The 14,334-nt window shown below is 44.4% G+C and overlaps 1 protein-coding gene across 1 annotated transcript in view; it reads left to right on the top strand.

The window, feature by feature from the left end:
- Positions 1–14,334, top strand: part of LOC143982458 (olfactomedin-4-like) — a 40,078-nt gene that overhangs the window by 4,250 nt on the left and 21,494 nt on the right. Inside the window, exon 2 of the mRNA XM_077481184.1 lies at positions 848–1,012. Coding sequence (XP_077337310.1) covers positions 848–1,012 — 165 coding nt within the window. The remainder of the gene's footprint in view (positions 1–847; positions 1,013–14,334) is intronic.

Genomic DNA, 14,334 nt, shown 5'->3' with positions numbered 1-14,334 from the left:
CAAGGTCAGCACCAAACAGCCATGTCACGTGACACACTGGTCAGCAGCACCCGCACAGCCATGATAGAGCACCTGCTGACTGCCGCTTGTGTGTTATCATAATGCTAATGATCTTAACCTGCCTGTTTTCCTGTTATCAAGGCTTTCACAATTGTTCAGCAGGGGATCTGTCCATTGATCTGCCACTGAGCATAGCTTGCATAGCATGAATCTATCCACAGCCACTGCGGCCACTCCCTATTCAAGCGTCCAGCCCCTTTCAGGATGCCAGGCCCCTGAATTACTGCGGTGGGGGTGTTTTTTGAAGCACCTGATTCGGTGCAGAACATTTCGCCATGAGCCCACCCAGGTGTTACAACAGTGAATTAATATTCACTGTTGTAACACTGAACCTCAATCCGGCCAATCGGAAGCAGGTCTGAGACCCATTTTCCGACTGGCCGAAAAGAGAAGAGTCTCAACTGGCTGCCGAGGAGGAGGAGGAAATGGAAGCCGCTGATACCCATGGAGAGCTGGGGGAGGGAGAGCTGTCGCTGCTGCCGCTGCAGGTGAAGTGCTGCATACATGGGGTAAGTGCACCAAACCTACCTGCCAACCGACCAACAGGGGGTGGTACTGTTTGCCTACCCCGAAAATAAATTACCACTGCCACTGCCTGCACTGGAAATACATGACAAAGCATCTGATGTGAACTAAAAGGCAATACCAGTGTATTTAACATATTGTTGTAGTTATTTTCATAATAAGATAGAATCATATTAATATTTCTAATTATATTTTATTACTTTTTTGTTTATCTGTCAAAGCAATGTATGGGTTAGTAATGTGTATGTTGGTCTTTTACAAGACGCAGAGTTTGATCTCTGAATCTGGATCTGGATTCCTTGATGAGAATGGAGTCTGTTACTGCACCGTCAATCTCCCAGATACCACCTTCCCGGCTGACCGCTTTGAGAAGCTGGAGATATCAAACCGCAACCTGACAATCACTGTGGAGAAGGAAATCACTAAGGTATAAATATTATATCTCCTATATATAAGTAGGGACTATATATTAACATACCTCCCAACTTTGAGATGCAAAAGCCTGGTACACACATTAAGTTTTTCTTTTTCATTCAACCCAGCAGGCTGCTATCTCCCCGCTGTGCTATTGTATTCTGACAGGGGGGTCGCCCCTCTGCCAGAAAACACCAGTCAGCGTTCACAGCCATTGGCTGCAAGTGCTGATCAGATGACGATTTTCCAGCATGCTTGTTCCACAGAAGCCAATGGTGAGATCCGATTTTGATCAGCTGTACACACAGGCCGAAAGTCGGATGGTTTCTACTGTATCGGCTGATTTCGGTCAATATTCAGCCCATGTGTTTGGGGCTTAAGGTATGTAGGACACACCCCTGCAATGCATCATGTTATGGAGCCATGAAGAATTGATATGTGAAAGATGATTGTTTAAACCAGTGTTAATTTTGACAGCAAATTTTGATTTAGTTTTAGTTATAGTCTTTTGACTAAAATGGAATTTTAGTTTTAGTCCCATTTTAGTCTTCTCCAATTGTTTTAGTCGTATTTAGTCAACTAAATCTCCAGTACATTTTAGTCGACTAAAACTTATTTTAGTTGTCTAAAATCTAATGGGTGTAGTTAAATTGTAATGCATTATTTAAGCATTTCTCTACAATTTTCAAACTCATTATATACTCCTGAAGTGGAAAATGTTATTATTTATAGTATTAATTAAAGTGTAAACCCTCACATATACCCAGTGAAGTGAATAACCTCAGGTGATACACAGGGATGAAAAAATCTCCCTACATAAGTTTTACATGTATATCTGCTGTCTTTAGCTTTATATATTAAAAGCAGATGTGTTAGAGATTTTCTTTTTCTGCTCAACACCGAGTGTGAAGTCTGGGCATACAGCCAAGACAGCTGATTGGAGGAAAGGCAGCCCTCCCCTCACCCCCCTACATAGGCAAAGAAAGGAAAGGATGTGCAGTACTGTGCTCTGACAAGTCAAGCTGTCTACTAATCTATGTATAGCAATCTCCCACAACACAAATTTCAGGCTGGTTTTAGCTCCTGTGTCGGAGAACTTGTCAAAAGTTATCATGCTGATAGCAAGAACGGAGCAGGAGAAAGCCACAGGACTTAGTGCTTTGAAGAGAGATAAGCAAACACTGCAGATATACAGTATGTACCCAGCTCAAAATTCATCAATAGGGTTCCTCAGTGACAGGTTCCCAAAAGCCACTTTTTCTCACGGAAGGATTACATTCCCCAAAGACTTCAGTGTCAGTTCACAAAGCTGCATTTTCACAATACTTTTATCAAGAACAAAAAACATTCAAAACATTAAATTAACAGACCAAAAGACTGCATAGCATTTTTACATGAAATAATTATTTATTTGTTGACTATAGGTATTTTTTTTCATGAAGCGTTGTTATAGCTCGCCCTAAAAGGTTCTGTTCTCAGTAGATACCAGTAGAATCCTCCTCTTTGTACAGCATTACCAATCAGGTTCAAAGTTTTGAAGCAGGTTTGAATGTGATTGTTGGCTCTGAAGCTTTTTGCATTTAAAGGACGGCAAGGAATCTGTAGTGTGTTTTGGAATCTCTCGCCTGTACTGCTAAGAGATAAGAAAAAGATCACTAGTATAATGACCAGTGGCGGCTGGTGGGCTCTTCTTTTGGGGGGATGGCAAGCAACATAGAACCCCTCGGCGTAGCACTGACAGCACCACCCCTCCCCACATGGGGGGTCCGGGACTTACCCAATCTGCATGTGGCGGGGCTATGGAGTCCTCTCCTGGATTGCAGGCAGCGACCGCTCCGGTATCCGCTCCCAAGCTTCCTCCGCCATGTGCTAGGCATCCTGATGCTTTGGCCAATCAGGAAACAGGTCCTGATTGCCTGGGAGGAACTTTAGTGTGAAAATAGCAAAAATTCATTGGCTATTGTTACACAACAGGGTAGGATCAGGGCACAGTGCTCTGCGCCCCGAGCACACCCTTTTTTGAAGCCTATTAGAGCCTCTGGATCTAATCAGGTGCTTAACCACTTGCTTACTGGGCACTTAAACCCCCCTCAGTCCCAGACCAATTTTCAGCTTTCAGCGCTGATACACTTTGAATGACAATTTCGCGGGCATACAACACTGTACCCAAATGAAATTTTTATCATTTTTTTCCCACAAATAGAGCTTTCTTTTGGTGGTATTTAGTTACAGCTCGGAGTTTTATTTTTTGCTAAACAAACAAAAAAAGATGCAAAAAAAAAAAAAAAAAAATCATGTTTTAATAGTTTGTTATAAACTTTTGCAAACGGGTCATTTTTCTCCTTCATTGAAGTGCGCTGATAAGGCGGCACTGATAGGCTGCATTGGTGGGCACTGATGGGCTGCATTGGTGGGCACTGATAGGCTGCATTGGTGGGCACTGATAGGCTGCACTGGTGGGCACTGATAGGCATAGTTAAGGCGGCACTAATAGGCACAGATAAGGCGGCACCGATGGGCACAGATAAGGCGGCACTGATGGGCAAAGATGGGCACAGATAAGATGGCACGGATGGGTGGCACGGATAAGTGGCACGGATGGGTGGCACGGATGGGCACTGATAGGTACCACAGATAGATGGGACTGATGGGCACTGATAGGTGGCACTGATAGGTGGCTCTGATAGGTGGCACTGCTGGGCACTGATGGGCGGCACTGCTGGGCACTGATGGGCGGCACTGCTGGGCACTGATGGGCGGCACTGGGGTGCAGCACCTTTGAGGCAGATTGGGTGGCACTGTGGGTGGCACTGTGGGTGGCACTGTGGGGTGGCACTGTGGGTGGCACTGTGGGTGGCACTGTGGGTGGCACTGTGGGCACTATGGGCACAGACGGGGGGCACTTACTTTTACTTTTATTTATCCTTCAGGATGGCACTGCGGGAGGCAGGTGGGCACTGGCAGGTGGCATGTGGTGCCTTGCATTGCTGGCCGTGATCGGGACTGATGTCCCGATCACGGCCGCCGGTGATCGGCTTTTTTTTTTTCTCCTCGCGCTGTCAGCGCGAGGAGGAATAATAGCCGATTACCGGCTCCGTTCTATCACATGATCAGCTGTCATTGGCTGACAGCTGATCACGTGATAAGGGGTCGGGGTCGACCCCTTGCACGGATCGGTGATCAGGCGAGTCTCATAGGCCGCTCGTAACCGGGACGACGTCAATAGACGTAGTCCCGGAAATCTAGGTCCGCGCTAATGCCGTCATTCGGCAATAGCGCGGTACCCAAGTGGTTAAAAAAAACACTCCCTCCCACTGGAATCCATAATCGGGCACTCTAATATGTAGATCAGGGGGCTGGATGCATGGATGGGGGTCGGCGCCTGTGCATCATCTATGGACGGGCTGCCACTGATAATGACTAGAGGGGTTGAGGGGAATGGTGTACTAATACCTAGATAATAATATATTTTCAATAAAGAAAGCTGAAGTAAAATTAGGTAAAGTACATTTTTGGAGTTTTCACAGCTGTTATTTAGTAATTACTATGGAGCTGTGACATGAGAAAGAAAGCAATAAAGAGCTTACAGCAGCTTCTATGAACAAGAATTGATGATTAGCAAGATGAATGTAATCAGTCATGTTCAAAGAAACCTGGACTGAGTAAAGCAGCCCATAGATGAGTCAGTTTTTTGCTTCAAGCAGTAGTTTGAACAAAAAAAGCTAACTCGATTCCCCCATGCACACACTCAATGTGGATGGGAGAATCCTCCCCACTGAGCTATTGTATTCTGACAGCAGGGAGATTTTCCCACCATCAGAATACACTGATCAGCTATAGTCCGCAGCACTGATTGAGCAGGGAAAGTACAGCAGTTGTACAGAAGCTGATCAGTAGATCGACTTCTGTACATCCACAGTGCCCTTACATGTTTTAAAATTTGGCTGGTCCCTGCTGAACCAATCAAATTTCAGTCCATGTATGGCCAGCTTTAAGCATTGAGCCTTTTTTATCCTGCCATTGGAGTGAAAATCTAGTTGCCTGGATGTTATACTGAATTAATTTCTTTAGTACTCTGAGTCACTCACCCTCATCAATATGTACATAAGGTATGCTTACAAATTTCTTGCCCCTTTGATTGTGGTAGCTCTTCCTACAATCTGGATTAAGGGTGCCAGTTGATGGGTAAAGGCGGTGTTCTGCAGAGACTGAAAAAATACTTATTTTTCAACCATGTGAGCATGAATTGGGGTCTCCTCTTACTGGGGAGAACCTAGCTTTTAGACTGTATTCCCCAAATAGTCTTGACATCCTAAGAGAGCGATCTTCAAAGATTTTATTAAGAATCAATAGATTGCAAGACTAGAAACCAGCAAAGCTTGTGCCTGATCCAGTAATATATGTTGTCTCTGGTGCCTGAGAAATTAGTCATGGCTGAGGAAAAGAAGGCAAGAGACTACCAGTGTGGTTCTAAGACCACTGGAAAAGGAAGATGATGGACGTGCATGGGCTTATTATGAGTGTGAAACTTCTGGTTTGGTTTCTGAACTGATCAGACAAAGTTATCTATATACTGAAGCTAAAATGTGTGTAATGATTCCCAAAATGCATCTAAGGTCCTTTGAGTTTTACCTTGAAAGGTCAGCCTATGACTGCCAATTTCTATATGATGAAGAGTTCTAATCCATTGACTTTCCTGATAAGTCCTAATAAATTCCTAAAACTTCAACTTTTCTGTCATTTAAATGTAAAAGTCCTATCAACTCTTCTAGGAAGCTAAGTTTACCCAATTTTAGGTCAGCCTATGCCATCTAAGAGCAAACACTACATGGTGCCCGGTATGACATTTACGCATCAATATTCCCTTCTTTAAAACACTCATATTATACAGGAGAAACAGGGTAAACTTAGCTTCCTAGAAGAGTTGATCCATTAGTTGAGAGAATTGGATTATGGTTGAATTTCATGCAGTTGGATATCCAGAGCAGAGTTCACATTTCATTGTTTTTTAGGTTTTTTTTTTGGCTTGCCAAAGGTTCATGGGAGCAATGTGACCTACAAAAAAACAATCAGAGACTCTATAAAATTCTATATCTCTTGCAAAAAAAAAGAAAAAAAAGCTTCCTCCAAGTATTACTCACTCTGTGGCTAAGATAAAAGGCAGTATAGAGAGAGGTCCTTGCTGCTTGTAGGAAAAGTGTGGTAAGAATACAGTGTGGGAGGCTAGAGCATCAGTGATTTAGAGCAGTGGACTGCAGTGAGCAGTAGTGCAGACAGCCAAAATGTTACCACTTTCCAAACTTGGAGCTACTACAAGCTACTTCTTACTACAGATTCTGGAATGAGTAGCTTGTGCTGTTTGTGCGCCTATGCCTTCCTCTCTAGGTACTTTTCTGGCCCAAGGCTCCTGCCCCCTGCTAGATTTAGACCGTGAGTAACATTTTTGGATTTAGAAGTGGCTCAGACTACTTCTTATGTCTATACTGATTATGGCCATATTCCCACTACTGTTGTTAGAGTGTGCCAAAGTTTCTATGCAGCAAAAAAAAAAAAAAAAACATTGGTATACATTATTTCTAGGGATGCTATGAGCTGATTTTTTTTTTTTTTGCCACATGATCTTGTTAGGCAGTTGACAGGTGCATCCCAATCCAGTTTGAAAAATTCAGCTTAATTTGCTGCTGTGCATTGCACACTTTTTAAACCTGGTTTGGATTCCTAATGATTACAATGAGACTTCTGCTTTGGAAATTCCATACAGAAGAGGCTTTACAAAGTCATATATAGCATATTGTAATTTTGTTATTGCTCTTTCATTTACTCTACTGAATAAGTGAGTAGCAATTAGATAAATAAAGTTTTCCTGAATATGGGGACTTTCGTAAATATTATACAACAATAAAGTACAAAAATAAGAAGGTCTCACAATCTGGCAGGAACATCTTTATAAAAATGTTTGCACATTTCTCTGTTGGGTATGATTTAAAATAACCAGGGGAGGGTTGGACTGTGGCCCCCTGGGCCACTACTATTGAGATATATTGGGCTGATGGTCCTCAGTGGAAATACTTTACTATCCAGCCAGAGTGGGATCTACACATGCTGGACATTAGATAGCTACTTTAGCACTCTGTTTAGACCTGTGATCACAGCATTTGGCAGAGGGAATTCTACCAACATTGACTTAATTTGCAGCTTTGAGATGTTATGTGACCGAATGTCCAAAAGCGCAAAGGAAGCTTGTAGTGCTTACCCCCAAAGGAGCTACTTGATGTGTTGGGTCGTCTGTTCTTCTATTCATGACTCTTCCAAGAACTCTGTACTCTCTAACACACCTGGCTGGGCTAAAGATAATAATTTTATTTATTTCAGGTACTTATATAGTTCCATCAATTTACACAGTGCTTTGCATATACAGTTACATCAGCCCCTGTCCTCAAGGAGCTTACAATTTAAGGTACCTAACTCACATTCATACATACACATACTAGGGCCAATTTACCTACCCACATGTCTTTGGGGTGTAAGAGGAAACAGGAGTATCTAGAGGAAAACCGCAGAAGCACAGTGATAACATGCAAACTCTGTGCAGGTAGTGCCGTGTTTGGGATTTGAATCAACAACCCTAAGGCTGCTAGGCAGAAGTGCTAATAAAGATGCAGACGCCTGTGTGTTTAAATACCCCCAAACACAGCAACACATATACACCAAAAAAATGACACAGACCTGTTTAACCACTTGACCACTGGGCACTTAAACACCCTTAATAACCAGACCATCGCAACGCTGCTCTCCTCTGGCTCCTCGGTGTGTGAAAACGTAGGATTCCTTATTCAGAGGCGCAGATTGCCTGCCCCCCAGACAGCTGATCAGGGATGGCAGAAGGGTGGAGCCAGAGACTGAGAGCGGAAGGAGTCCCGGACCCTCCCTCTGCCAGATGAGACCAGTTGCAGCATGAGGAGAGAGACACCCTGCAACATCCAGAGGGGTGATCCCACAGAGATGTGACGTCATCAGTGACAGGTGAGCTGTGTGTGGGAGTACAGGTGAGGTGTGCTGGGACTTGTAGTTCACCCCCTCAGCTGTCTGCCTGACATACCACAAGGGGCGCGCCACTCACTCCACATCTGGTGACAGGCAACGTGGCAGGTGGCAATGCACATCTTGTGGCAGGCAGTGGGGCAGGTGATGTGGCAAGTGACATTCCACTTCTGGTGACAGGCAGCGTGGCAAGTGACTATGCACATCTAGCAGCAGGCGATAGTGGTAAGTGACACACTCGGGGCTCTTGCTGATTCTACAGTATGGCGAGTTGAACTATTTCATTTATTACTGCAATGTAATAATAGAAATAATATGCTTCAATCACCCCGACACCATATCAAGCATGGTGCCGTGATTATTGAATCACTAACACCAGCCATTGCCCGTGAAAAATCGTGACCCCCCTCCCCCCGGTCCTTGGTACAATTTTCATCCACACAGCCGGTCCCCAGTGCCAAAAAGGTTGGGGACCACTGCAATATAGTATATATTGTGCAGGAGTCTAAGGCAGAGTACATGGGTCAATGGCGTTCAAGGGTCAGGATTGCATAACACACAGACTTCTGCAGTCAGTGTCAGGTTTAGGATGCTAAGCAGAGGGTACAAGAGTCCAGGGTGTGTAATGCAATGTGTTCAAGGATCAGGAGTATGTACAGTAACACACTGAGAGCAGGGGTCAGAATAGCACAGAGTGCAGGGGCAGGAGTGCTATGCTCAGAATGCCGGGTCTAGAAGTACGTAATGCACAGAATGCAGGCGGCACCAGTATTATGAACAGAATATAGGGTACAGGAGAGTGTAATGCATAGTAAGAATCAGGAGTACAAAGCAAAGAGTGCAGGTGTTAGGGTTGTGTAATGCAAAGTGTAGGGGTCAGGAGATGCAAAGTCCCCCCCCCCATAAACAGTATTCTCCCCCACTTTACCCTTTCAGCAAACATCAAATCCCCAATTCCTCCCCTCAAAAAAAACAACACTAATTTGCATACTTACCCCTCCCAATGCAAATCTTTACCCCCTCCCCAGCACAAATTGCCCCCCCACCCCCGATCCCCCTCCTCAGCAAAGATCTAACCCCCGAATCTCCCCTCCCAGCAAAATTCCCCCTTCCCCATCCCAGCACAAATCATCACCCCCTCAATCTCCCCTTCCAACAGAAATCCTCTTCTCCTCCCAGTGAAAATCCTCCTTTCCCCAATCCCCTTTTTAAAAAAAAATTCCTCTTCCACACCCCCCTCCCCCATCCTCCCCTTCAGCACAACCCTCATTCCAGTACAAATCCACCCCCACCCAATTTCTCTTTCCAAATCCCTCCAGCAAGAATCCTCCTTCCCACCAAATACCTCCTCCTATCACCACAAATTCCCCCAAAATCCTCCTCCCATGTAAAATTCTCTCCCCCTCTTCAAGCAAAAATCCTCCCCGCCCACAAATTCCCCTTCTAGCACAAATCCTCCCTCTCTCAGCATAAATCCTTTCTCCACGTCTAGCACAAATCCTCTCCCCAAATCCCCGTTTTCAGCACAAATCTTCTTCCCCTCCCCACAAATCACCACTCCCAGCACAACTTCTCATCCTGGCAAAAATCCCCCACCCAAATTTTCCTTCCTCCAAATCTGCCTTTCCAGCACAAATCCTCTCCCCATTTCTGGCACACATTCGCCCCGTCCTAAGCCTGTAGTACAAACAACTCGCCAGCTGACGAGGAAGGAAGTGAGGAGTCATTTGTGCTACAGGCTTAGGACAGGGCGAACGTGGAGAGCCGTGGCTGCAGATTTGGTCTCCAAGTGACATTATCACGTTCTATCATCATAAGCATATCAAGGCGTGTTTTTATTGTGCTAAATGTGAGTGCACATCTATGTGGGATTTTAAGTTGCAATAAACCTGTTTTAAAATGTAGCGGATGACATTTTGGACAAAATGTCATACGCATGTAAATTTAGTTTTTGCCTCAGAACAATAGGGGTTCTGAGGGTTAATTACATAGGTTGGCCTTAACATCAGTCTGGCCAGGTTGTGTTTGGAAGTTCTGCCTGGTCATGTGAACAGTGAGGCGCGCATGACAGGCCAGAACCAGGCCTGGTTGTATGTTTGGGTATCGGCCTTCTCTGAGCCAATCAGTGGGAGTGCCGGGGCCCACTGAGGAGTCTGGGAAGGAGTACTTAAGAGGTGTGGGTCATGTGTTTCAGAGAGAGAAGTATGTGAGACCCTTGTGGTCTGTTCTGGTTCCAGGACCAGGGTAGCCCCGTGAGGGGTCCCGGTCACGGGGGGTGTTCGACATCCCGCAACATGTTCCTGTCAGAGGCCCCTGATAGACCTGCCTGGTCTGGGGTAGGAATCCGTCTGTTCCCAAGTCTCGGAACCGGCTGGTCTGAAGCGCAGTAACTGAGGGAGGATTCAAGGTGTCCGGGTGTGCTCTCGGCTTGGAGAGGCACCACAGCTCGTGGTAGTGATCGGGGGAGGACTCTTCGGAGGAGGGCCGGCAAGTGGCATCCAAAGAAGTGCCTGGTTACTGAGTTGGGAAGGACATTGACGAATCCACACTTTTCTAGTGCCATTGAGGAGACGGGAGACGTTCCGGGTACTGAGGAAAAAGGTTCCTGTTCACCCTTAGTTACAACTTGTACACGTTCATAGGACTGTTCCAAGTTTTGAGTCAATGTTCTGACTGCCATGATCTCTGGCTAGAGATCTGTTCAGCCTTGAAGTACCCAGCTGCGAGTGGCTACTCTCTGGGTAGACTTTGCTAGACCTGCAGTTCAAGGTGCCTGAGTTCTTCACCCATGCCCTCTGTTCCTATGAGAGACTGTTCTATTGGATGTTACTACTGCAAAATAAAACCTTTTCTTTTTTGTTCACAAACGGTTTATTTGAAAAATAAGTCTCAATACAGTTTGATATTACAATACATACATAGCATTGGGTGCACAAGGTATAAAAATATAGTATATGTAACAAAGGCATGAAAGAGAGAGGTACAAATCTAAAAATGCATATTTAAGCAAAGAAATAGCGCCATGTAGTTACCGAACACTTGCAGGTATGTAAGATGATGAATAGATTTACAGAACCAAGCGTTAAATCATTGTATCAATAAAGAGAGATTCCATGGTTTCCATTTTTTTATATGTGATCATAGTATCAAATAGTGCGTGATGGATGTGTTCTGATAATTTTTTTTCAAATATTAAATTTTATTGGATTTTCCAAGAAAAGAGAGTACAGAAAAAGTACAAGATAGTCGTCATAGGCAATCAAACATACATAGTAGTCTGTAGTAGTGCAATAACGGGCAAGACCAAAAGATGTGGAGGAGTGTTCCTTCGTCTGTTTGGCATCTCCAACATCTGTCTGTTGTAGCGGGACAGAACATGTGTAGTAGCTGTGGTGTATAATACCACCTTGTTAAGATCTTGTAATTTTTTTTTTTTTTGTATCTTTGTGCAAATGGAGGATTTTAGAGAGAATCTGATAATGTTCTGTTTTTGTATGGCAGTGAATGTCCTTTGTAGGTCCTTTCCCATTTTTGCACGAACAACAGGTCTGGTTGTTCTGTCGGTGTGTTAAGCAGTGCATATGTTTTGTAAAGTACTTGGGTTAAAATCCCTTTGTCATTACAGTAGCTTTCTAATGACGTCAGGTCCCGCTTGAATTGCACCGGTTCTGGTATTGAGTGTAAGAAATTATGTAATCGAATCGCCTTCCAAAACGAGAGCTGGAAGCTTCCGGTGGCGCTCATTAGTGATTGGATTGAAGACCAACGATCTCCGTCTATGTAATGTAGAGCCCGGTCCTTACCCACCGTCCAAAGTGTATCATATTCCGCGCGGTCTAGTCCAGGTAGGAATGCCGGGTTACCTAGAATTGGGAATAATGGGGACTGCCTTGATGTCAGGGAGGTTGTATTCGTCATTATGGAGCCTGCATGTACCATGGCACCTATGGTGGGGTATATGGTGGGGTGTGTTGTCATGTCTAGCACCATATTGGTCCCTTTAAAGGGGCTTCTACCTGGTCGCGTTCTATTTGAATCCACAATTTGGATTGTTCATGTCTGTTCCAATCTATAAGTCTCCCTAGGTGTACCGCTTGGTAATAGTGTTTAATGTCAGGGAGGGCTAGTCCTCCATATTGTTTCGGTAAAGTCAGATATTGTTTGTGTAGTCGTGGTTTCATAGGGGCCCAGATAAATTTTGTGAACATTGTGTGTACTCGTTTAAAATACTGAGGTGAGATCTTGATTGGTAACGCTTGGAACAGGTACAGAAGTTTCGGGAGAATGCACATTTTGATTAGATTGCATCTGCCGAACCAGGAGTGGAGTCCTTTATTCCATTCCTCAAGCAGTCCACTCACTTTAAGTAGCATGGGAGGGAAATTCAGATCAAATGTGTGTGCCAAGTTACTAGGGATGCTGGTTCCCAGGTAACTGAGATGGCTGTCTGACCATTTAAAATTAAATTTGGTTTTCAGGGGAGTCAGGATGTCAGGAGTCATGTTAATGCCCATAGCGGTGGATTTGTGAAAGTTGATTTTCAGATTAGATAAGTTCCCAAAACTCTTGAATTCCTTAATTAGATTTGGGAGGGATACTACCAGTGTGGTAAGGGAAAATAGAAGGTCGTCTGCATATGCAGAAATCTTGTACTGAGCCTGGCCTATATTAATTCTGGATACGAGGAATGGTTCTAATACTAATGCAAAGAGAAGGGGTTGACAGGGGACAGCCTTGCTTGGTACCATTAGAGATGCTGAAGGGATCAGATAGTACTCCGTTAGCTTTGACCTGGGCTGTCAGTGTGAAGTATATAGCGGAGATCCATCATAACATGTTTTCGAAGAGTCCGACGTGTCTGAGCACCGAGAACATAAATTCCCAACTCACCCGGTCAAAAGCTTTCTCAACATCTGTGCTGAGAAAGACGCATAGAGTTTTGGTCACTGAAGCGCTATGTATCAAATTGAGTACCTTACTGGTGTTGTCCCTAGTTTCTCTAGAGGGAACGAAGCCCACTTGGTCTAAGTGTATCAGGTCTGTCATGTGTTGTGAAAGTCTGTTGGCGAGTATCTTGGTAAAGAGTTTGAGATCTATATTTAGAAGAGATATCCATAGGCAGTTGGGTCTTTCCCCTCTTTAGGTATGAGCGAGATGTAGGCTCTTAAGGTATCTCTTTGTAGATGGCCACCCTCTGTTAAATGGTTGAACAGCTTAACCATGTGAGGTCCTAGTATTAGGAAGAGGGTTTGATAATATTGCAAAGTAAACCCGTCTGGGCCTGATGCTTTACCCCGTTTCATATTTTTGATAGCACAATGTAGTTCCATCAATGTGATGGGTTCCTCGAGTGTCACTCTTGCATATTCTGGTAGTTTAGGGATGTCTGACAGAGTAAGGTATTCTCTTATTGCTGTGTCGTTAGTATGCTGTTTCCGGATATTATACAGTGAGGAATAGAAGGCCTGAAATTCACTAGCTATTTGGGTAGGCATAGTTTTCTTCTGTCCCGAGGGTGAGATGAGTTGGGGGATGTATGCTTGTAGTCTCTGTAGTCTAACTGCTTTGGCCAGAAGTTTCCCGCATTTGTTTCCCGATTCATAGGAAAGTTTCCTACAGGTTTGTAATGCTGCCTTAGCCTTATATTGTAAAAGGTCTACCGTTTGCTTCCGGAGAGCTTGTAATTCTGTTTCTAATGAGAGTATTGGGGTTTTCTTATGTTTGGATTCAACGTCCTGTATCTTGTGCAGAAGTGTTAAAATTTGTTTCTCCCTGTCTCGTTGGATGTGAGCCTCGTGCTAAATCAGTACCCCCCTAATTACGGATTTATGGGCTTCTCAGAGTATCCCTGGGTCACAATTGTCAACATTGTTGTTGCTAAAATATTGGTTCAGTGCTTTTGTAATGTCTGTCAGTACCGTCTCCAGAACTTTGATTTAGATATGGAGGTCTGTGAGAGGGTGTAGCACATGGTAATATATGCATGATCTGACCAGGTGATATTTCCTATCACTGGGTCATGTGCCGCTTCCAATTGGCAATGCGGTATCAAGAAATAATCGATACGGGAATATGCTTTGTGAGGGGATGAGTAAAATGTATAGTCTCTCTCCCCTGCATGGTGAAGTCTCCATATATCTATCAGTTGGGCTTCGTGGAGATCTCGATTAATGCGTTTGTGTACACCAGTTCTAAGGAAGAGGTACCAGAGGATGTGTCCACTGTTGGATTCAAGGGTACATTAAAATCGCCTCTTTAAACCACTAGAGATTCGTGCTATAGACGAATGACGAC

The sequence above is a fragment of the Lithobates pipiens genome, unplaced genomic scaffold (assembly GCF_037356315.1).
Source record: "Lithobates pipiens isolate NorthernLeopardFrog02 unplaced genomic scaffold, aLitPip1_a1.2 Scaffold_1, whole genome shotgun sequence".
Lineage (NCBI taxonomy): Eukaryota > Metazoa > Chordata > Amphibia > Anura > Ranidae > Lithobates > Lithobates pipiens.
Note: the sequence above shows the minus strand (reverse complement) of the source record. Positions and strands in the feature narration are given on the sequence as shown.